The 21,945-nt window shown below is 41.4% G+C and overlaps 1 protein-coding gene across 4 annotated transcripts in view; it reads right to left on the reverse strand.

Annotated features, from left to right (window-relative positions):
• The window catches only part of pbx1a (pre-B-cell leukemia homeobox 1a), a 59,415-nt gene extending 43,149 nt beyond the window's left edge, over positions 1–16,266 (reverse strand). Inside the window, exons 1-4 of one of the 4 annotated variants that reach the window (XM_076876336.1) lie at positions 16,113–16,266; positions 7,944–8,132; positions 7,328–7,802; positions 6,441–6,514 (exon numbers count right to left, since the gene is read on the reverse strand). In XM_076876336.1, the coding sequence (XP_076732451.1) occupies positions 6,441–6,514; positions 7,328–7,512 (259 nt within the window). In that variant the 5' untranslated portion in view covers positions 7,513–7,802; positions 7,944–8,132; positions 16,113–16,266. Of the gene's footprint in view, positions 1–6,440; positions 6,515–7,327; positions 7,803–7,943; positions 8,133–16,112 lie in introns of those variants that run through there. The other 3 variants (XM_076876338.1, XM_076876337.1, XM_076876339.1) reach the window with 3 other exon arrangements.
• Between the last annotated feature and the right edge of the window lie 5,679 nt (positions 16,267–21,945).

Genomic DNA, 21,945 nt, shown 5'->3' on the forward strand with positions numbered 1-21,945 from the left:
ACTGAGCCATCAGCCTCACTGCTCTCCCCCATCTGACTTTGTGGCACCTGATTGAACGTCACACTGTATGGGAAGTAACACAATATATGCCCACGAGTTTATCCGAAGAAATGTTGAGGAGAGACACAAGAGTACCGCATCGAATAGCTGTGTGTGGATGTACAGTACATATTTAAATGTGTGTGTGTGTGTGTGTGTGTGTGTGTGTGTGTGTGTGTGTGTGTGTGTGTGTGTGTGTGTGTGTGTGTGTGTGTGTGTGTGAACCACTCAGCATCCTAAGCAGATATCTAGTGAGAGTCAGGCAGCCTCATTGATTGGTGTTGATTCCATCTGGGCAGCGAGCAGCGACTGACAGTGGATCTAAGCCGCTGCGAAAGGCAACCATTAATCTTGGTCCTGTTTAAGCAGCATGTATTAATTTGTGTCATTTTTACTAAGTCAGCCAGGGAAGAGTGCTTGCCATTTTATGTTTGACTGTTCATCGAAGTCAGGGGGTCCTTTGTACGACCCCAGCATGCTGCCTACACACCACTTACATTTTAGTGGCAGGGTGCCAGGAAAACACACCTCCATCAAGAAAATCTGAATATGTTATAACTTACATTTTTTGGCACAAGAAAATATATGAAAGGTATTTAAAAAAAAAGGCCAAAAAACCCCCCAGTATAATTCAAAGGTAGGAGTGTATGGTTAGAGCCCCATGAACATATCAATAATAAGATCTGCAGGTGTTTCAACACCAACAGTATGAGGATATATGCGTTTGCCAGTCACGCTGCGTGAAGCAATTCCATGAGACTGTGGAAAATCCAATCAAATCCAAACAGCACCAATAACAAAAACAATGGGTGAGGCAATTGCAGTTGCAATAATGTCACCAGAGCTGTTTTGTAGACACTAAAAGCTGCTCTAGAGACAAACATCTGATAAAAAAGAAACTCCACTCTGCCATAGAGCAAATTTCCTCTCTAAAGCAATTTTATATTCGATAAGTGGGAAGGCATTCTTAGCGTAATGGATCTGAATATGATCTCTGTCAGAAAACTAAGAACACAGTCTCGAATAAAAGCCCGGCGTGCAGAATGGTCAGCGCTGCTGCATCAGATAACCAGACTGAAAAGTGCAGGAAACAAACTATAGAAAGAGACGCAATGAATTCATATTTCTCTTGGATAGGTGAGCCGATAGCTCCGTCTTTCTGTCCCTATTGCCCTTTCAGCGAAGGTGAAGCAAACAGACGTGGACGCCAGTTTAACTTGTGACTACGTAAAGAGGACAAAAACAGTGGAAAGGTAAACACACATTATCATTGTTTTTGTGTGCTAAAGAGGGCGAGAGGTCTGTAAAAATAAGGAGTGAAAGCAAACATAGAACAAGCCCAGCAACATACCTATATCTCACACACAGACACACACCCTTCCCATACATCGACACACAGAATATGACCATTCTACAGCCAGATCTGTTATCACGGCTAATTACAACTCCCACCTCACATATACAGGGCTGTAATTAGCCTCTTAAAACATGATTAACATGTCTCAATTAAGCCAGTCAACATTTGCATAATATATTAGCTGTCCTAATTGCAAGTGAGTTTATATCAGAGGACAGGAAACAGCAAAAATACTTGCTGTTGCCCCTGAAGTGAATATGTAGTGAGCATAAATATGAATATAGAGGAAATGCCAGTGAATAAAAGGGAGTCCGGTCTATTTACACATGTCATAACTCACTTCAAAAGCAAAGATAAACTGACAGTCAGCACATCCCCTCTCCGACTATACTTATAAAAATATACTACATGTTTATTATTATTCACTTAGACGAACATTTCTGGTAAGTAGAGGAAGAGTTTTCCGATAAATGCATAAATCAAAGCCAGGCAATATTTTTCTCGGGAAAACTTCGCACACATTTTGAAGTTATTTATTTGAAGTTATTTATGAGAGAACAGGCAGAGTCCTGTTCAGCCTTATTTCCGTGGAAACTAAAACATAGGGGGATAAACTGCTGCTTCGGCACTTCCAAGCCGGGGACAGATATACAGTCTCCCAGCTAGCGCGGGGAAACCAAGGACATAGCCATTAGTTTCAGGACAGCGCCACATTGGAGACTAATGCCTCCATCTGTCACTGGAGATGAGAGGAGGGTAACAAAGAGAGGCAACACTAACCCCTGAACTCATCATGGACAGCCATGTCAATTAAATACTGAAAAACTGCAGGACTGGGAGCCATAGTGACCAGTTTATCCACGGCTGAATTGAGCCCAACCAGTACCTCTCCAAGTGTTTAACGCTAATGTTACAGAAAACGGTAATTTGACATTATCGCCGTGCACCTTTGGGCTTATTTCAGTCAAGCAAAGCAGATCTGACACCACTTATTTGATTAGTAATTAGTGAACAGTCAAAGTCAGGATCCATGATGCTCAATACTGCTATTTACTGCTATACTGATGTTACTGAATATGATCACTTATTCGTTTCACTCATTTATTTAAGCAAAATGCCAACTCTTGTTGGCTTCACCTACTGCATTAAGAAGCTTTGCTGTTTTTCATGGTAAATAATACATATTTTCAACAGCTGATCAAACAAAACAAAACATCTGGATATGCTGCCTTATCCCATCTGGATTTTGCAGTGATGGCATTGGACAAATATGTCATCTATTGGGGACTGACTAAGTCTACTGCTCAGTGTTACACGTTTTTTTTTTTCCAGTGCTCTGCTTCCTTAATTAAAAGCTTGGTAAACACAAGTTGGTGCGTTTTCCTGCACAGAGATGCTGATGGAGATTCTCATTGGTATGATTACCAAGCTAATGCTAAGTATGCTATCAGTTGCTACTCATCTCACCTGGTCATTTACAGGCTGCAGTGTGTCCTCGTTTTGCTGTTTTGTTTCAATCCATTAGACTGTTTTTTTAAGGTTAAAACAAAAACAATCCCATATAATCTGAATTACACATTGGCAGCCACCAGTTGTTGGGTTGTTAGAGACCATTTGGTCCAGCCGGTATTATTGGTTAAACTATCATATAGTTTCTAAGAACTCTAACTGACAACATATAGAACCAAAAATCAGCTTTTCTACAATGTAAAACATTATTTTCATAATAAAATTAGTAAACTTTAAAGTTTACCTCAAACTGCAGTAAGTTACAGATTTTCTCTTGCTTAATAAACTACTCTGAAAACAAAGTGTTATGCTACCAAAATGAGGTACAAATAATAACCCGACAGTAAGTCGCTGTGCACCCACCTTTACCTGACATATTTTACAAAAGCAGGTGCAACACATTTATATCGCAAGACAAAAATCAAGTCCTTACATCATTTTGTAAAAAGTTTATAAATTCACCAGATAACAGGACTTGAACCCTTTTTTATTTATTACTCATCCCCAAAGTAACTATCCTTTGCTCATACTGAGGCTCATTAGCTTTAACCACTTTACCTTTGTTAGCTTCTTTAAAATAACCATGTTCAGGGGGGATTTAAGTGTCTGATTAAAGTTTGTTCTCACTAAAGTTTTTCTGATTGTCCCCCCAAAGTGCACACACCACTTTTTGCCTGTGCCACTGTGCCCAAGTTTTACATGCAACGAATCAGGTCTGGACTGAGAACACTGAAAATCTGTGCCTGGCTGCTTGATCTGTGCATCTCTACTATCAAAGAGTACTCTTGAGCCATCAAAACAAAAGCCGCCTTCTTGACACTGAAAGAACAACATTTGCTCAAGAGTTCATGACACCTCCAAAGTGACCAGATCAACACCACTGTGAATATCTAAATTGTGTGTACACGTCCAATTAGCATGGGGAGGAGGGGGGGTTGAGAGCGGAGGGTGGCACTTAGCGGGATGGACTGATTCAGCAGGTCTCCAGCTTTGATAAGTTCAAGCGGTGTAATGCATTATCCGTCTGATCACATTAGTCATGCAGGAGCTCGCCATCTGACCCGAGCCTGCATGGGAGTAATGTGAGGCTGCTGACAAGAGTGGCCTGACGAAACGGTCGCAGGCCCACAGATAGACAGAGAGTGAGAGAGGGAGAGCGTAGGTCTGAAATCTGACACCCAGAAACACTGACTTGGTGGCTGGCTTCTCTTACTTAGTCAACCTGTACGTGCCAGCTTGTCTCGCCGTAATGGTTCCACACAAACAAAGACGCTCTCCGGTTCTCTTCACAGGATGTGAAGCAAGCACAGGAAAACAAATTCTAAGTGCTCTCAGGAACTGCAGAAACAATGATGATAGTTTAAAAAAAGAAAAAAGTCGAGAGGGGCCAGAAGACGGGCCAAACAACCCCGGTGTCGAAAGGTACGACTGTAAGTCGTAACACAAATCTCTGTCGCTGCTTTTCCATCGGCCAGCGTGTGAACCTGAGCTTGTTTAAGCTTGCTAAATACTCTAAATCTGTGACACAGGAACGACCCCTGCGCAAATAAACAGGGTGTGGGGGTGTGTGAGGTCATCAGTTAAGGCCTGCTATTGGCATGTGCTCCTGCCTTGTTTGTCAGCTGCTTGCCAATGGACACCTCACTGCTCTAATGTCCCATATTGCTGCTGTCAACACTCGCACCACAAAGAAGAGGCGCGTACAAGACACACACACACACAGACACGTGAACATGCAGCACCTATAGATGACGTAAAGAAGAAGGAGAAAAAACACTTCCTCTCTTCAGTTAAAGGTCGAGGAGAAAGCGTTGCTTCAAATCTGCCCTGCTGTACTCATCGCCCCCTGCTCGCTCTTCTTCTCGCAGACACTCTCACTGCAACAGTGTAAAAAGCAGGGAGAAGCTGACTCTTTATAAAGAATATAAAAAAGGCTGACAAATTACAGGCTGTACTCCGCTCGCATACACTGCACTCAGCACATTTGGCTGTAAATGCCATGGTGAAGGTTTGAGTCATTTTCTCTGTCACTGCAGTGAAAGGATTTTCAGTTTCGTCTGCACAAACCTCCTATGGGCGAAGATGAGCCGCGGCTCAGCTCTTCAAACGCAGACAGGGAGGACACAGAGAGGCAGCCATTCACTCTTGATTCCCTCACAAATTGCTTGGGTTATTCTTAACTTTTTATACGTCGTTCTGTCGCCATCAAAACAATGTAGCTATTTAGAGCTCGCTGATTTGTGGTTTGGGAGAAATGTTCCCCAGCCACATTTTAAGTAAAAATAACTGATCCGATGCATTAAAAAAAAGAGAGCGAGAGAGAGAAAATGTAATCCACATTGAATTGAATTATGTTCCTTTTCCAAACTTGGTGCTAAGCGGAGGGGAGGGCAATTTGCAGTCTGGGGGGAGCCTCTCTCGTCAGAAGCCCTGTGAAATCCTGGTTGCCAAGAACGGTGGGAAGAGAGGAGAGGCAGGGGGGAAAAGCCAGGAAAAGGTCCAAGTCACTTTGTTCTTCTTTTTGGAAACGAACTCTGGTTGAACCCGGGGAGACGCCAGACAGTTTACAAAGAGCCAGGCATTACTCTCTCACTTTTCCAAGCCTTGCAATTTAGAAGCAGGGCCCCAGCCTGCTATAGCTTCTTCCTCATGGGCTTCACGTTTTAAATGTGACGAAAATCAAGTGTCTACACGTTCTCCCTTCATTTTCTTTTCTTTTTTTTTTTTGGAGGGGGGGGGGGGGGGGGGGGCTGTGCCAAACTCTGACTCATAAGAGTGAAGCTTCAGTGAACAACAGTTCATGTTAAATTAATGAAAACGGCATTGCCTCCATACAGCACAAGCCCCGTGTTTATTCTCAGCTGTCTGCATGGCTGCGACGCGACAACCGAGCAGCCAAAGTGACAAGGCTCTCTCAATAATCTCAGACAGCTTCAAAGTTGTGTTCACAGATAAGGTTATATTGGATCTTTTGTTTTATTTCCTCCCCTTCAAAAGCAGCGCTCTGCCACATCCCTCAGAGAATAGTCACAGGCTTTCATCATGTGAGGAGCTCTCCTTTTAATCTGCTGTTAAGAGAGTAATAATTCACACATTCTTTTTCATGACTTTGACCCAGGCTGCGAACATAAACAGAAAATCCCCCTGACCTGTCTCTGCATGCAAAACAGCTCACTTCAGCAAACACCATCAAACTCGGCCAAGGAAAACAGAGAAGAGAGGAGCGAGAAAGAAAGAAAGAAAGAAAGAAAGAAAGAAAGAAAGAAAGAAAGAAAGAAAGAAAGAAAGAAAGAAAGACGGTCCCAAAGAGGCCCAAATGTCCAATGACAGCGAGCTATCCAGTGTCAGTGAGGTTTGTGAAAGAAAACATGATGTAAATACATATTTACTGGTTTGGGAGAGTCAAGTCTAGATAACCGTGACCTCTGCTTTTCTTTAAAAATGCTTCAACGATCAAAAGAAGACACCAAAAAAAGAGAGAAAAGAAAACAAGTGATGCTGACACACAAGGAACTGGCCATAAAAGTGACCTTACCTGTTTTCTCCTTTATTTCACATAAGACGTTGAAGAGAGCCGGTTTCATTCTGTGGCAGTTGAGTGCATGTTTTCTAAAAAAACAAACAAAAAAACAAAAACAAAGGAGGGATGGGGGGACAGGACACCACTTTCCAAATCAGTATTCAAACAAGTGGCAACACAACTGAACTTGCTGAAATCCCCGAAAGGTTACATTTTCCCAACATATCTCAGCTGATTGCACTTCAAAGCATGCAAATATATAAAACTTACAGGAGCCAAAGCATGGGAAAAAATATATTTGTTAAAAAAAATCAATCCATACTTTGTGGGTATAATTCTTTTGAAAATAATTTAAATGCACAATGCATGACTTCAAATCTTTGGAAAACACAGATTTATCCTATGCAGCATCCAATAAAATTCACTCAGGTACTACAACTTGCCTCAAATGTTTGCTATATGTATATTTTATTGCTAGTGCAGGCTATAGAAAGGGATCTGCAACATGTTATTACAGCATAGGATTACAATGTAAGCTCCTTTGTAACAAGGCAGAAGACTCTCACTTTGACTGAGGTGCCTCAGTGCTCCACAGCTAAAACACACCCCCGTGTCAATCTCATATAGCCACGCAATCATTTATAGTTTCGATATATTACCTTAAAAAAATGACAGAAAAGTTTTTGCAAAGAATTTACCACGAATCGTGACAAGTTTTTAGGGTCTTTCTTTCGCTTTCGCGCAGTCACGGCACTTCGGTGGGCGTAATTGCTTTCATTTAGAGGCAGTCTTGATCCGAACCACAATGTTATGATCTCCCCCCCCCCCCCCCCCCCCCCCCCTCTCCATCCCAAATATTTCCATTTTCACGTGAATAAATAAAGTGTTTTGTGAAGCCTCACCTCGCCTGTGCTTCGTCTAAGCTTTGGTCTGTGATGGTCATTATTTGCTGTAATATATCTCCGATGTCCTGCTTTCTTCCCTCTCCGTCCGTCCCTGCCGTGCCATCCTGCATATGCTGCGCCAGGCCGGGGTGTCCGGCCATGCCTACCCCGTGGGAGTGCATCAGCCGAGGCTGCTCGTCCATCCTTGACCACGGTCCCTGCTGCCTCCACTCCAACTTTTAAAATTTTAATATCAAAGAGGGGAAGAGAGGAAAAAAGAAAGAAGAGAAAATATCCTCGGAAATTCCTCTGGATTCCTCGGTGTCTCTCTCCCAGCCCACTCCTCCTTTTTCCTTGGTAAGCTTTTCTGGATTTGGGAGGAGGGAGACTGACAAACCCTCTCTCTCGCTTTCTCTCGGTCTCTCTCCCAGCTGGTTTAGGTGAAATCTGATCTGAATCGCTGCTTTAGGCTTTGGCCACTCCTGCACCGCTACTGTAGGGAAGGAAAAAAAAAACAGGATTGAACATTAAAGGCTCCTAATGTGATTAAAAGTGGAGAGCGTTGTGCTCCTCTTATGAAACCTCCGATATACTCAAGAGCTTGATGCGCCAAAACGCTAAAGACTCAACTTGCCTTTGAAGGTTTTGGATACAAAGTACCACCAACTGTTATTGTTTCGCTTATGTCTGGTAACTGACTCATAATCAGAGTGTGGATGAAAAGCCTCCGCCCCTCGAGCCACGATTGGAGAAGAAGAAGCGCGCAAGTCCCACCTCGGTCCTCTCCGAAAACGTCAATCATCTTCCTCGGGAAGGTGGGACACTGTAATAAACATAAAGAGATGTGACCGGACCGGGTGGCAATACAGTGATGGATCGAGGGTGCATATGTAGCCTAATAAATAATTGTGAGTGGCAGTGGAGCTCTGACCCAACAGGACAGCATGGTGGTGCTCGGAAAAGACACTCTGTCATCCGGACTATATATTTTCCTGCTGAATATTTACACCCGTGTAATCAGTCAAAGGAACAATAAATCAAGATGAATTTATTAGAGCATAGAGCAGTTTGTGGAAAGCGTTTTACAAGTCTTGAGTTGGAATATTGGACCACAAGAGTCGTAACAGAAAGCGGTCTAACTAGCAGCCTTCCTCCTTTGGAATCCAACACAACAGCCTACTTGTGAGAGCAATAAGAGCTAATGCTATTTAATAATATAATATATAATAAAGATTACTCCAACCATCAGTTACCCAGTAACAGAAAATAAATCTCATAAAATATCTGGATAATTGATTAAAAAGAAATGTGATCATTTTTCCTATCAGTTTACAGCTGTTGGGGAGTAATACTGCTGGCCAAAATAATTATTTTTTATAATCTAAAACCGCCTCAGTTTATTGAGATGGACTTTTAGGCTTTTGCTATGTAGGCAGTTCAGTATTTCTCACCCTTTCCTGTGTTGGTCAGTGGTATCCTTCATTCCTACTGGTAGCTGCTTCACCCACCTGCTGTTATGACTAGTTTAACTTGGTACCTGCGCACTTCATATTGCTAAAGGTTATTTTGTTAGTCCAGAACGTAGGCTGCTACCGAATGAACTAGCCCAGCTTTCTGTCATTGGATTTCCATTTTAAATCCAATTAAAAATTGCATTAATTAAAAATAAAGCCCTGCATGGGGAGCTCCCTGCTGAGTCGTTATTCCAGCAGTTGAAGTCTCTTATCATCTGATCAGGGTCCATCTGTGTTGCACACACAGTCCAGAGGATGTAGCATCCAAACAGCCCGTCAGGACACTGAATCTGTAGTTTGTTTTAAACAGCTGCCAAAAACTCAGTTTAATACCTTAGCTTTCTCAAAACCTCAAAAGTTCACACAAAATGTGTGCATGTCGGTCGTGTATCAACAAATGCCCTTATATCTGACCGTGTTTGTACGTTGGGTGTTTGGATGTGTCTTCATCCAAACACCTTGTGTTTTGAAAAATGCGAGGGCTTGTTGAATAAAATGTCAAAATTGTGGAATAAAATGTTTTACACGTGGGAAAAAATACAAATATGTAGTCTAATACTTACACAAATACACTGAGAGCTGAAAACCTATAATTTTACTCCTATTTATTTATTTACTGTTTACAACCACAACTCAGCCACTCAAACGTGCCCCCTCAAGTCACAAATTCACAAATTTGCACACTTTGACTTTTGCAGCACTTCTTGTGGTAAATGTGTTGCAAAACTATTACTATTATTTTGCCTGTCATCTTTATGAGTTACTAAACTTAACTGACATTCCTGGTCTCAGGTGGAAAATTACTGATAGTTTGTTATTTATTATTATTTTTATTTAGCAATTAAAGAAGAGGGCTTAAAAAAATCACTATGAAGTTGACACAGCAAATGAAACTATCAATATAAAATTTTTTTGTACCTTTCTTTAAATGTGTTTATTTTTCTTCCAGCTCAACTTTGCCATTTGAAGCCTGTGTGGATAGATTCACCTTTGAAGTGAGCCTCAAGTGGTCATTTGGTGAACTGCACTTTTTTTGGCACCAACGCATTGGCTTCATTTTGTTTTTAGCGGCATCACACACGAAACCTCGCAAACTTTAAGACGAATACCTGCTGCTGAGAGAACTTTGGCTCTTTGCAAGGCTACTGCATAGATAGCATGCTAACACTAAAGTAGTCAAGAACCGAGAGGGATTTTAAAGCTGAGTGTATGCCGACCCCAGCCCCGCAGCCAGAGCCTGAACTTCGACAGGTAACAAAAGCAGTCATGTTTGTAGCCTCCATTTCTATCCGAGCATGCTTCTAAAGTAGAATCAACTTGGCTTTTTCATCTTTGTCTTGTGTTGTCAGCTTTGTGTTCATACCTAAATGAGACATTATTTCAGGTCATTTTACGGAGTGACGAGAAAGTAATGCAATGAGTAGTGTAACAAATTACTGTGGTGAGTAATGTAATGTGTAATACATACTTTTCTTGAGTAACAAGCTCAACATTGGGAGCCGTAGGAATGAAGACGAGCAGATGCAATTAAAAAAGGGCACTGTATCTGCTTTGTCGTATTTACTTTTTGACTGTGACAGCTATTTTCTGACATGTCATAGACCCAATGATTCATCAAGAAATGAATCAGATGATTAATACATCATCAAAATAATTTAGTTGCTGCCTTGCAATAGTATTTCTCCCATTAACACCTGAAAAATCGAAATTGTAACGTGGATAAACTGCAGTTCTGTGCCTCGGAGTGTGGTCTGTTCTTCTTCTTTTTTTTTACTGGCCGGACAGAAATCGATCAGTCAGTTTTCTCATTACGTGCTGAATAGGGAGGTAGAGTAGTAATTGTCACAAGGGGCAGGGTGAGGTTGAGGGTAGTGGTGGTGATAATGTCTGACACTCAGGAGCTGCAAAGACTGCACAGCACAGCCTTGAAATGGAAGTCTCCAGTCCAGCAGCCATTCGGCTTTATTTTATTCCCTATTTAACTGTGTCATAACGTTGGAGGGGGCCTCATATTTATCTTGTAAATCTTCTGAAGGGAGATGGTGGTTCAGCTGCAATCGTGCATGCTTTAAAGTGAGAGAAAAAAAACATTTAGGAGTCAAGACAATTAATTTTCTTTTCCTTATATTTTTTACTCCATCATTCAGCTAATATAAAACCGCAGTGTCAGGTTGGTTCTTCAAATCCCAATCTGTGTCAACCCCCCACTCATCAGTCTCCTAAGTTCTGATTTACAAATCAAGGCAGCATTGATTAGCGTGAAATATGATCGAAAGAGCTCATTCTGTTCACTCTAAATTCAAATTTATTCCACTGTAAGCCAATAGACAAAAATGACCTTACTGCTCGGATGCCGTTAGGAAAGTAAACTCTGAATAGAATAAATAAGACCTCATTTGTGGCTCTGATTGCTGTATTGAGATAAAGCAGCATTTTCAGCCTTAATGAAAGAGAAGAAGAAGGGGGAAAAAAAATCGTCTGACACTGCATATTTTCCCTCCATTAAAACCAAATGTGTTGTTGCAGCATTAATATTCTCATAAAAAGTAGAGTTTGATTATAATTGCAGATGAATTTTGATGTAAAAATGTTCTTATAAACAGTCGATGTTTTCTGCAGAAGTTGCAGAGTTGTTTTTTGGAGACTAAAAATGCTAAGGAGTTCGATATTCCCAACAGAAATGTAAACTAGTTGAATTTGTTGGCGAAGCTGCTCTGATGAATGGAAGAAGACAGATCGTACCAAAGATTATAATGCATCCGGGACTGGAACTTAACTACGGCATGAACTATAAATAAAAATAAACAGTGGCGTAACATTTTAGAAACTCCCGTTACCTCTTGAAGCGTCCAAAACCCCCCACAAAACTTTATGCACTTTAAAAGCCTGATAATGTGTAATAAACCATGTATAACATGGGTAATTTAGTGGATTACACACTTCCAGATATATTCGCCTGGTTTACCAAACCAGGTGAACCAAATCACAATATTTCGAGCTTCATAACAAACCGATGCTGACTCCACAGCACATATTCTCTTATCTGGACCAGGGTCAAACAGCTCCTCCTGGAGAGAGAGCTGCGGGTCAGGGCAGGGTAAGTTATGTATGAGGTAGGAACACAGCGCGGGAAAGCAGCAACTGCATGGCACAGGAAGTAACCTTGATGAAAAATTCAGTTGTTTGCTGCTCCTGGCGTCCCTCAGGCATGAATAAAGTGAGGCCCAGACAGAGAGAAAAGACCTGGGCTCAGCTTGAAACTACTCACCGACCCACTGCTGAGGAGCACACACACACACTCGGCTAGCATTAGGAGATGGGCACGAATTAAACTTTAATCACGCCTCAAATAGATTAAGCGACAGGAGCCGAGTCAGCATTTCCAAGCCCCTGCTCTGCTTCAGTTGACCATCCTCCTCTGAACTCCTACTAAATTAAATACCCACCCGTTCCAGTTTCTTTGCACCTCAGATTAACGATTAAGGAAATTAAATACTTAAACCAGGAGTCGACAACAAAAGCTGCGCATGGTTAATGTAATATTATACATAAATCCTCTGAATGAACAGCTTCTGTTTCTTGGATTTCGACTGCAGACGAAGAAGAAGAAAAAAAAAACTAGATGCGTAAGGATGGAGATGCTTTTGAACCCTGCAGCAATCTCTTGCATCTTTGAGTCAGTGATCATTTTTACTGTGGAAAAAGCCGGATGTGTTTTTGTGCAGCCGAGGCTGGGTCAGGGTGAAGAATGACTGATATGAAGGGGTTGACCTGTCACACAGCATTTGACTTACTATCCTTGGAACAGGATAAAAGGGGAGCCAAATGTCAAGTGATACAAGTGACGCATCCTCAAACGCACATATCCGCACACAGAGAGGGATTTGGAGATGAATGGTTTATAATAAAAAAGCCCCAAAACCCACCAGCGATTCTGTGGATGGCATGTAAAAACAGTAAGATGATCATTTTCATGAAAATAATAGTCACCGGTGGCACTCGCAGTGCATGTCAGCCACAGGATTTCCATGCCCTTTTTTTCCCCTGAGTGTGTCTGTTCTTGCTGTAGGGCCCCTGTAAGCCCTTAGACCTCTTGGCAAAGCGTGGGTTGTGCCTGGTGGGGGGAGATGTGACGGATGCCGGAGCCTCGGAGCCCGCTAGCTACTCTGTGAATTTTCCCAGACTCATTTGCATTCATAAAGAGCCTATTCCTTGTCACAGAGTGTTTTCTTTTTTAGAATGCCTCCAAAAAATCCCGTGCGACTCTTGGTGGGAGTGCACCGGGAAAATCCGACTGTCAAAGACGACAAGACGAATGAATCCCTCTGTCAGACGCGTGCGGCTTCGACGATGACAGATGGAGGAGAGCTGTCCCTCCGTCGATCGGCAGGCTTCATTTTATAATGAATAAATCTGAATTTCGGCCCCTCCCGTAATTACAAGCGTTGCTTTATTTGACAGCTCTATGCATTTGCTGATGGGGGTGTGATTGTTTGTGCGTTTGGTGGGTGGTGGCACCGACCAGGTGACAGCTTGATCTCATTTTTACATGGGCATAACTGCATTGCATTGTGTAGCGTGACTCTTGCTTTCCTGTGTTTAGCACCAGTCACCTAGAACGGTAGCTGGGTGTAAACATGCTAGTCATCGCAGCATTTCCCTCCCTCCCCTCACCTGCTCTGCCGTGAGCAAAATGTTGCAACGTTTGAAAAGTTGTTCTGTATGCAACCCTGCACTCTGACCTCTTGTGGACGAAGGGCAGGATCCTCATAAGGAATTCTCAGGCCTGGTTTCCCCGTTCTTTGATAAATGAATCCTAGTGGACCTTTTGTGTGTTTACAGCTGTTTCATAAAGCCATCACCACCATTGACATCACCAGCATCGAGCACTTAAGTTGGGGTCAATCAAAGAGAAAAGTCACAATCAGAATGAGGCGCATGATCATCTAATTAGTGAGTAGGCCTTGCCATGTTTCTTTTCACGTCATGTTGAGGCAGACAAAAAAGAATAGGGGTGTTCTTAATCTGCTACAGCATTTAGATGGGTGGTCGACATCTACATCTTCCACATGAACACAAGGACTCGAGGTGTACTGTTACCAGATGGCTTCACCTGCTGATTGTAGCTGATTGGTGCGTTATTTTTTGAAATAGGCAAATTGTTATATCGATCGAATACCAAATAAATACAGGGCCAGTATTTCTGACAGTTTCAACTTATTAAGGGAGCTTATGTAGGGAAGAGCAGTGTGTCATGACTTATGAGATAAATCATCGTCAATTTGCAAATTCTGAACACATTTTATTGACCACTGAATTACTGTGATTTTTACTATCCACAATAATGAGTTAACACACCTTTTGGCTTTTTATGTTTGGTGAAACTGGGTTTTATGGATACCTGGGATATAAATGTGCCTGTTTTTTGAGCACTTTGGGTCAACCTCTGTTGTTTAAATGTGTTATAGGATAAAAAGATATAACCACAAAAAGGGTCAGACATTTTTCATAGTGCATGTCTGTGGTATATTTTGTCATTTCCAAAAACATAATTAATTTACACACAATTTAGTGAGCTACATTCTGAACTTCGAGGGTAGAAGCATCGATCATATCATGCTAGTGTTGACACAATAGCAGTGCCAATGATACTATCGATATTTGGATCGATCCGCCCATTGAGACAGCGATAAGGTGCAGACCAACCAGACCAACATTTAGGAGTACACAAAACATAGGAGAACAAAATAAAATGATGTTGCCCACAGGTGGCAGGTGGTCCACTTGGCCTATTACCCATAATCTGACTCTTCCTCAATTGCACTCAGTGCTACCACGGGCCTCTAAAAGGCACTCAAGATGCCTGGGTGGGGGCTCTTTTGGCCTGAACACCCTTGGGGAGAAAACACTTATTAGGATATGAACTTGTTTTCCTACACAGTCTTATTTTCTGTCGGCCTAACCAAAGGAAAGACTTTCACCAGTATCACCAAGGCAACACCTAAAGAAAACATCAGCCTTTAAAACATCACAAAGCTCTTTGTTTGAGTGTATTCTTTTATACACGTGTGTGTAAATATGTGCTGTTTGCATAGGTAATGAAGAGGACCTGCTTTACAGTCTGAATACGGGCGAGCTAGCTTACTGCTTTTAGATTATATGCCACGTAGCTTGTTCAGCTGCAAACTCCTGCAAGGATTACCCTTAATTATACTGTTCAACGTGTCATAAGTTAGTTTGGATCCAACTCAAAGTGAATATTCAGTCAACATGAGCTGGAGCTATGGGTCTGTGTTATGTTAGGCCAGTTCAAAGTTGTTAAAACATGGATTTGGAAGCGTGGTTTGTTGTTTCCCTGCCAAAACGTATGCATTAATCTTGGAAGATTAATACTGTAAATCTCTTCTGCTTGTGAAAGTATGAGTTGGACAAAAAGACATGATCAGTCAGTAAACCTGCAGACTACAGACAGCCCTGCTGATGTCATGTGTTTGGACCTCAGTGATCAAAGACCAGCAGTTTATATTAGTCAGTTTTTCCGAAGCCACAATACCACAAGTGCTTAATTGTACATTTTTTATTAATATTTTTACTGTTTCGGTTTTTTCTAAATATAAAACTAAATAGAATTTGCTGTAATTGTGATTTAAAGGTCTCAATTATTAGCACATAATTTACTGTCTAAATGTAATTTGCTGAGTTGTTGTTTGTAATAACCTTCCTCCTTCAATGACAGAAAATAAAAAGGCTTTGAAGAGCATTTTGTTTTTACCCACAAAACAGCCGAAAACAACATAGCAAGTTGAATGTGAGCAGCACAGATTCTCAAAAACCCTCAAAGAACACGGTGCAAGTGGAGGATGATAAAAAAGGAGAACATCTGGTGAGCAGAGCACAGTGCCAGGACAAGACAAAGCCATGTGTCTGGCAATCATATACCTACACACACACAGGGAACACAAACACACATGCACACAGACCCAAACATTCATTCATGCATGCACACTCAAATCTGCCTGCCCCCAAACTTGCAAACAAGCAAAAAAAAAAAAATCCCCCCTACACACAGACACACACACATACACACCCATACACCTTCATTGTGCCAGCGCTCATGCACAGCAGGGTGCAGTTAGAGCGAAAGAAAAAAAGTAGGATGTGATTGGAGAGTCCACTGTTCAGGCAAGACTAATCTGCATACTCAGAGGCTTAGAAGTGAATATGCATGAGAGAATAAAATGATATGCCTTGAAGCAGACCACCCGCTCTCTTTGGATTACTGTACCCACCTCCGAGCCTTTTATCTTCTTGTTGGCATGCAATCAAGCTGATTTAGTGTGCACTTGCTGATGGCTTTACACAACAGATAGGCCTTATAAGGTACATAACCTGTTGAGAAAGAAAAAAAAAATAATGTCAAGAAAAAGGTTGATTTGCGCTTAAAATGTCACCAAAAGTGGTTAAAAAAATACTTTTGCCCATATGTTTTTTGGCCATAGTTTTTTTTTTTTTTTTATGTCTGATTCAGTTAACTGTAAGTAGATTCAACCATCTGCAGACAGAGAAGCAAAACAGAGAAAATGAATATTTGGAAGAATTGCACAGTATTAGACACAGAGCTCTGATGACCCATCAAATATTGAAGAAATGTCTGCTGGAACAGACTTCAGACAGACTTCCTCTAAGACTGTCCCTGCCAATGAATGAATATTTCATTTCAGAAAATAAAGTGGCCCTGAGAGGCACCATTACCAAACTCTAATGTCAGGGGAAAACATTCTCCACGTTTAGCTGAAAGTTAGGGTGAAATGATAAGAGCCGTCCATGCATAACACAATCTGATGGGGTAATGCATTGGCATCACATTAGCATGACTGTATTTGACTGAATGACTCTGTGTGTGTGTGTGTGTGTGTGTGTGTGTGTGTGTGTGTGTGTGTAGGTTTTCCCAAATGACTAAAATGAGAAACTGGAGAACTCAAATCACATGGCTTTTCAATTTATCATCTTCCTCATTTAGTAAGAAGAAACAAAAGTCAAAGATGTTTAAAACTCACCTCGCATGCAGTTAGAGCTGTCGTTCGACGCTTTGGGGCAGTAATCTAATTTTGAAGAAAAAAAGCATGCAATATGTTTGAACTATGGGCAGCACAGTTGTGGAGAGGTTAGCGGGTTTAAGATTGGCCTTGTGATGACCTGTCCAGGGTGTACCCCGCCTTTCACCCTGTGTCTGCTCCAGGCTCTACTGCTCCTAGAGTAATATGTGCAGAGTATGGTTCAGCAAAGCCATGTTGGATTAAGCAATATCCTACCTGAAGAAGATGGTGTAAGGATGACAGACAGAAAAGCATACAGTGCTTAACAAATTTAATAAACCACCACCCAGTGTGAGGTTTATGTCCTAAATTAACAGTACTGGTAATTTGCTAATCGCCCAAAAATTTTTTTTATGTTACAGTCTGTGCAAGCTATTTAATCAAGATGATAGTTTTAATACTAAAATATAATTATTATTATCCATCAATTTTCTAATTCACTGTTTTACAAAGAAGGAGAAACTAACTGTAGAAAAGCACAAATTAATTTTTTTTACTTGCATTCCTGAACCGAAAAAATAATTTTATTGGTTAAATATTAAGCTTTAGCAATTTATGTCTTCTCAGACAAGTCCAATGTGCTCAAATTTGGTTATAAAAACATGAATTTGGTTAAATATCATTTTAAACTATTTGGTTATAAACTTGTTTTTGACAGATTTCTAAACTATTTGTTTTCCTTATTTTTATGACAGGTGATCTAATAAATTTGTTTATTTATCTTATGCAAACGCAAATGGATGCTGATCTTTTTTCTTTTTTTTGCTGGATTGTAGGTCCACTCTGTCCTCTCTCCGAGGACGTGAAGTTAAAAAACAATTTTAAATCCTGAGTGGTGAGACCACAGGAATGTTTTCTGCTTTCAATTAATCTTCGCTGAGTTTAAGTGTCGAGAAAGCGGTGGCATTCCTGCAGCTTGTTTGTGTCGGTCTTCTTTAATTGTACAAAGTTCAATTCTCCACATTCACTATCTTTTACTAATAACAAGTCCTGCAGCATTCTTTTAAGCAATGTTGCGCTGAAATTGTTGAAGTATTTGACCATGCACCTTCCACTTCCACCTTTTTAAAAACACCTCATGTATAGCACTGTATTTATGTAATTCTTTTCACAACATCAGAGTCACATTTTTAAACATACAGATATAGCACATTATTCTTTTGTTTGCATCACTTCCGTGACCACACAGGACCAAACACCAATCAGTCTAATATGCGTGTTTATGGGAAGGAAGCTGAGCGATTCAGCTGGGGTTCAAACCAGGAAACAACTTGCTGTGAGGTGACCATTTTAACCACTATGCCACCAAGCATGCTACCCAGCTGTTCCCAGTTAGCATGTATAGTTGTGCTGTTTTTAAGAACTTCACAAGTCTTCCCGTCTTTTGCGTACGCCATCTGAACTAAAAAAAAGAAAAGAAAAAAAAGAAGAAGAAACAGAGAGGTACGTGGGTTGCAATAAAATCACGTGGGGCTATTAAACTATCATTTCTCAGTTTCAGTATTTGACACTTTCACTTTGGTTTAAATCATTAGCAAATAATTGCATTTTGTTCTAACACATATTTTACACATACTTTATTTTGGAAAGAGGTTTGCACACTCCTGCTGAAGGAGCTTGAATTTCCTTTCCACTGGATGCTACCCGTACCACTTAATTCTCTTCCATTACATTTATTTAACAGCATTATTTACTAACTCCTTGGCTGAGGGTTGTTTAAAGTTTACATATAAAACAAACAATCACCTTATAAATTATGCATTATAATGGAATACACTACCTAAGCAAACCAGTGTTCAGTGCTCAGACGGAATCGAAATGAAGTGGTGGTGCAGCTGCATACAGTAGGATTCAATTGTGAGGTAAAACTGGACGCTGTTTTGCCCTTTTATGACTAAATTTAAGTGAAGGGAGATTGGAGGAAAAAGAGAACCTGTAGGAAGTCACACAGCAACTCATCACAAACATATTTCATGTGTACAGCAAGCTACACTGCATTGCCGAAAATATTCAGTCACCCATCCAAATAATTGAATTAAGATGTTCCAAGCACTTCCATGGCCACAGGTGTATAAAATCAAGCACCTAGGCATGCAGACTGCTTTTACAAACATTTGTCCAAGAATGTGTTCCTCTTAGTGACTTCCAGCATGGTACTGTGATAGGATGTCACCTGTGCAATATTCCAAAGCCAGCTGTTAGTGGCGTTCTAAAAAAGTAGAAGTGATTGGGAATAACACAGCCACAAAATCACAGAGAGGGGTCAGCAGAGTGTGCAGACAACCCCAGACGTCATGTGGCCTTCAGATTAGCTCAAGAACAGTGCGCAGAGAGCTTCATGGAATGAGCTTCCATGGCCGATCGGCTGGATCCAAGCCTTACATCACCAAGTAGAATGCAAAGCGTTGGATGCAGTGGTGTAAAGCATGCCGCCACTGGACTCTAGAGCAGTGGAGCTGTGATCTGTGGATGGACAAGTCCCTCTTCTCTGTCTGGTAATGATGAATCTGCATTTAGCAGTAGCCAGGAGAATGGTACTTGTCTGACTGCTTTGAGCTAGGTGTAAAGTTTGGTGGAGGGGAATTATGGTGTGGGGATGTTTCTCAGGAGTTGGGCTCAGCCCCTTAGTTACAGGGAAAGAACTCTTAATGCTTTAACACAGCGGTTCCCAAACTTTTTTCGCTAGGCCCCCCCTTTGTTTTACAAGAAAAATGTTGCCCCCCGCGCATACACGCACGCACTAACACATCCTCCAACCACACACACCCATATTTTGCTCCATTGCGGTTTATTTCACACCTCAAACATTTAGTAAACAATTAAGCAAATACAAATAATCTGCAGGTAGTAAGAAAATAAACTACTAACACTTTTACGCTACGTCCGCGCCTACACGGGTATTTTTGAAAACGCAGCTGTTTCGTCCAAACATAAACGGCGTTTCGAATCACCAAAAACTGAGATTTTTTAAAACTCCTTTTTTGCGTTTAAGTGTGGACGAGGAATACAGAGTTCGTTACACAACGTTAAAGGTATGTGCCTTTTTTTCACGTCACGCTGTGCGCCACGTTATTGTTTACATGAGATGAATTGCAGAATGGCAGATAGTCAGATTAACAGCATTTTGTCTCTATCTTCAGGTTTTACACGCTTACATACACACACGCAGTTACTGTCCCTCCATTTAGAAAGGCAGAGGTGTCACGGTGTAATTGTTTTACATGTAGTTGTAATAATATTCGACATTGCTATCAATACATTTTTTAAAAACTGCCTCTCTGTGCAAAATGGGTTTAAAAACATAAACAACTGTGGGATGCCGTCTGTGAAGGTCCTCAGTCATCCAGGTCATCGTAGTCTAAGGAGCTTGCAAAGAAAAGCGTCTGGACTTCTTTAAGTTGCTTGAAGATGTTTCACCTCTCATCCGAGAAGCTTCTTCAGTTCTAAGGTCAAATGGCGGAGGGAACTCAAAACTGGATTATAGTTGGTGTCGTAAACCACCGCCTCTGTTCAAAGATGGTCGCTCACAGTGGATATAGATGGCTTCATTCACTCCTCTTTCAAACCATCTGTCCACTCTGTCCAAACTGTGAACACTGGCTCTTCTATGTTGTGCCATACGTACCTCCACAGGACAAGACTCAGCAGTCCATCTGCATCTTAAGGATAAAGGACACTCTTTCGAGGATGCCAATGTTCACATTGGTTCCCTCCCCAGACACCTTAACGCCCACTCACATCCTGGGCCATCTGACCTCAGGAAATCGCATGATAAGGTGAGGCCAGGTTTCACAATGAGCTCACCCGAAACCCTGGCTGATTGGGACCCACACCCAGTTTCACACCTTGGCTCAGGTGATTAGAGGATCATCAGGGGTCCTTTTGTCCCTCTGTGGGGGGTTACTCCCACTAGGTTTAAATCTGGGACTCTCCACCATTTGACCTTAGAACTGAAGAAGCTTCTTGGATGAGAGGTGAAACGTCTTCAAGCAACTTAAAGAAGTCCAGACGCTTTTCTTTGCAAGCTCCTTTGACAACTGTGGGATACCGTTTGTCCGTGATTTAGACAGGGGGAACAAATTGCGGCAGGATCAGCCTGATATTATTTGTATCCTGCTGTAACTTTACTGTATAAAGAGCTAACATCTCCAAAATGTCAGGAGTAGTTAGTCATTACCACAAGTGTGTGTGAACTAAAAATCAAGAATGTGGGATACTGTTTCTCTGTGATTTGGAGAGCAATTATGCAGGGGAGACCTACCTTGGCAGGTGTGCAGGTGAAACCAAAGGGAAGATATGCTTCACCATATTTTCTAGTCTTTGGCTTAGAATGAAGTTGGTTTGGAAACATATTCAGTTATGCTTCATCTCCTGCTTTGCGTTTGTGTGGGCGCCCCGTGCTAGCAGTGTCCAAGCGTTGTTGTTGTTTTTTTTTTCCCTTCATACCGCGCCTCCCCTGCAATGGCTCTGCGCCCCCCCTAAGGGGTGGGCCTCACACTTTGGGAAGGTCTGCTTTAACATATGAAGATACTTTGGATTATTTCATGCTTCCTACTTTGTGGGGACAGTTTGAAGATGGCTCCTTCCTGTTACAACATGACTGTGCACCAGTGCACAAAGTAAGGTCTGACATCACAAATGTCCTTACGGAAGAACAGTCAAAAATTTCCATAAACACTCCTAAACCTGTGGAAAGACTTCCCAGAAGAGCTGAAGCTGTTATAGCTGCAAAAGGTGGGCTGACATCATATTAAACCCTATGGATTAAGAACTCAAGTTCATATGCATGTAAAGACCAATGATGAATACTTTTGGCAATTTAGTGTACGTATGACTTAAATAAACAGTAAACAATAGACAATAATTACAATGCTAATTAGATTCATTATCATAACCAGTTATATATTCACTATCCATCATTTTGGTTACATTTAATAGACAGCAAAGTAGAATAAAAACTGATGTAATAACAACAACGACTGACAGTGTCACACTAGATGAGACATTCATATGAGTCATACATGTG

Source organism: Maylandia zebra, linkage group LG18 (genome assembly GCF_041146795.1).
Source record: "Maylandia zebra isolate NMK-2024a linkage group LG18, Mzebra_GT3a, whole genome shotgun sequence".
Classification (NCBI taxonomy): domain Eukaryota; kingdom Metazoa; phylum Chordata; class Actinopteri; order Cichliformes; family Cichlidae; genus Maylandia; species Maylandia zebra.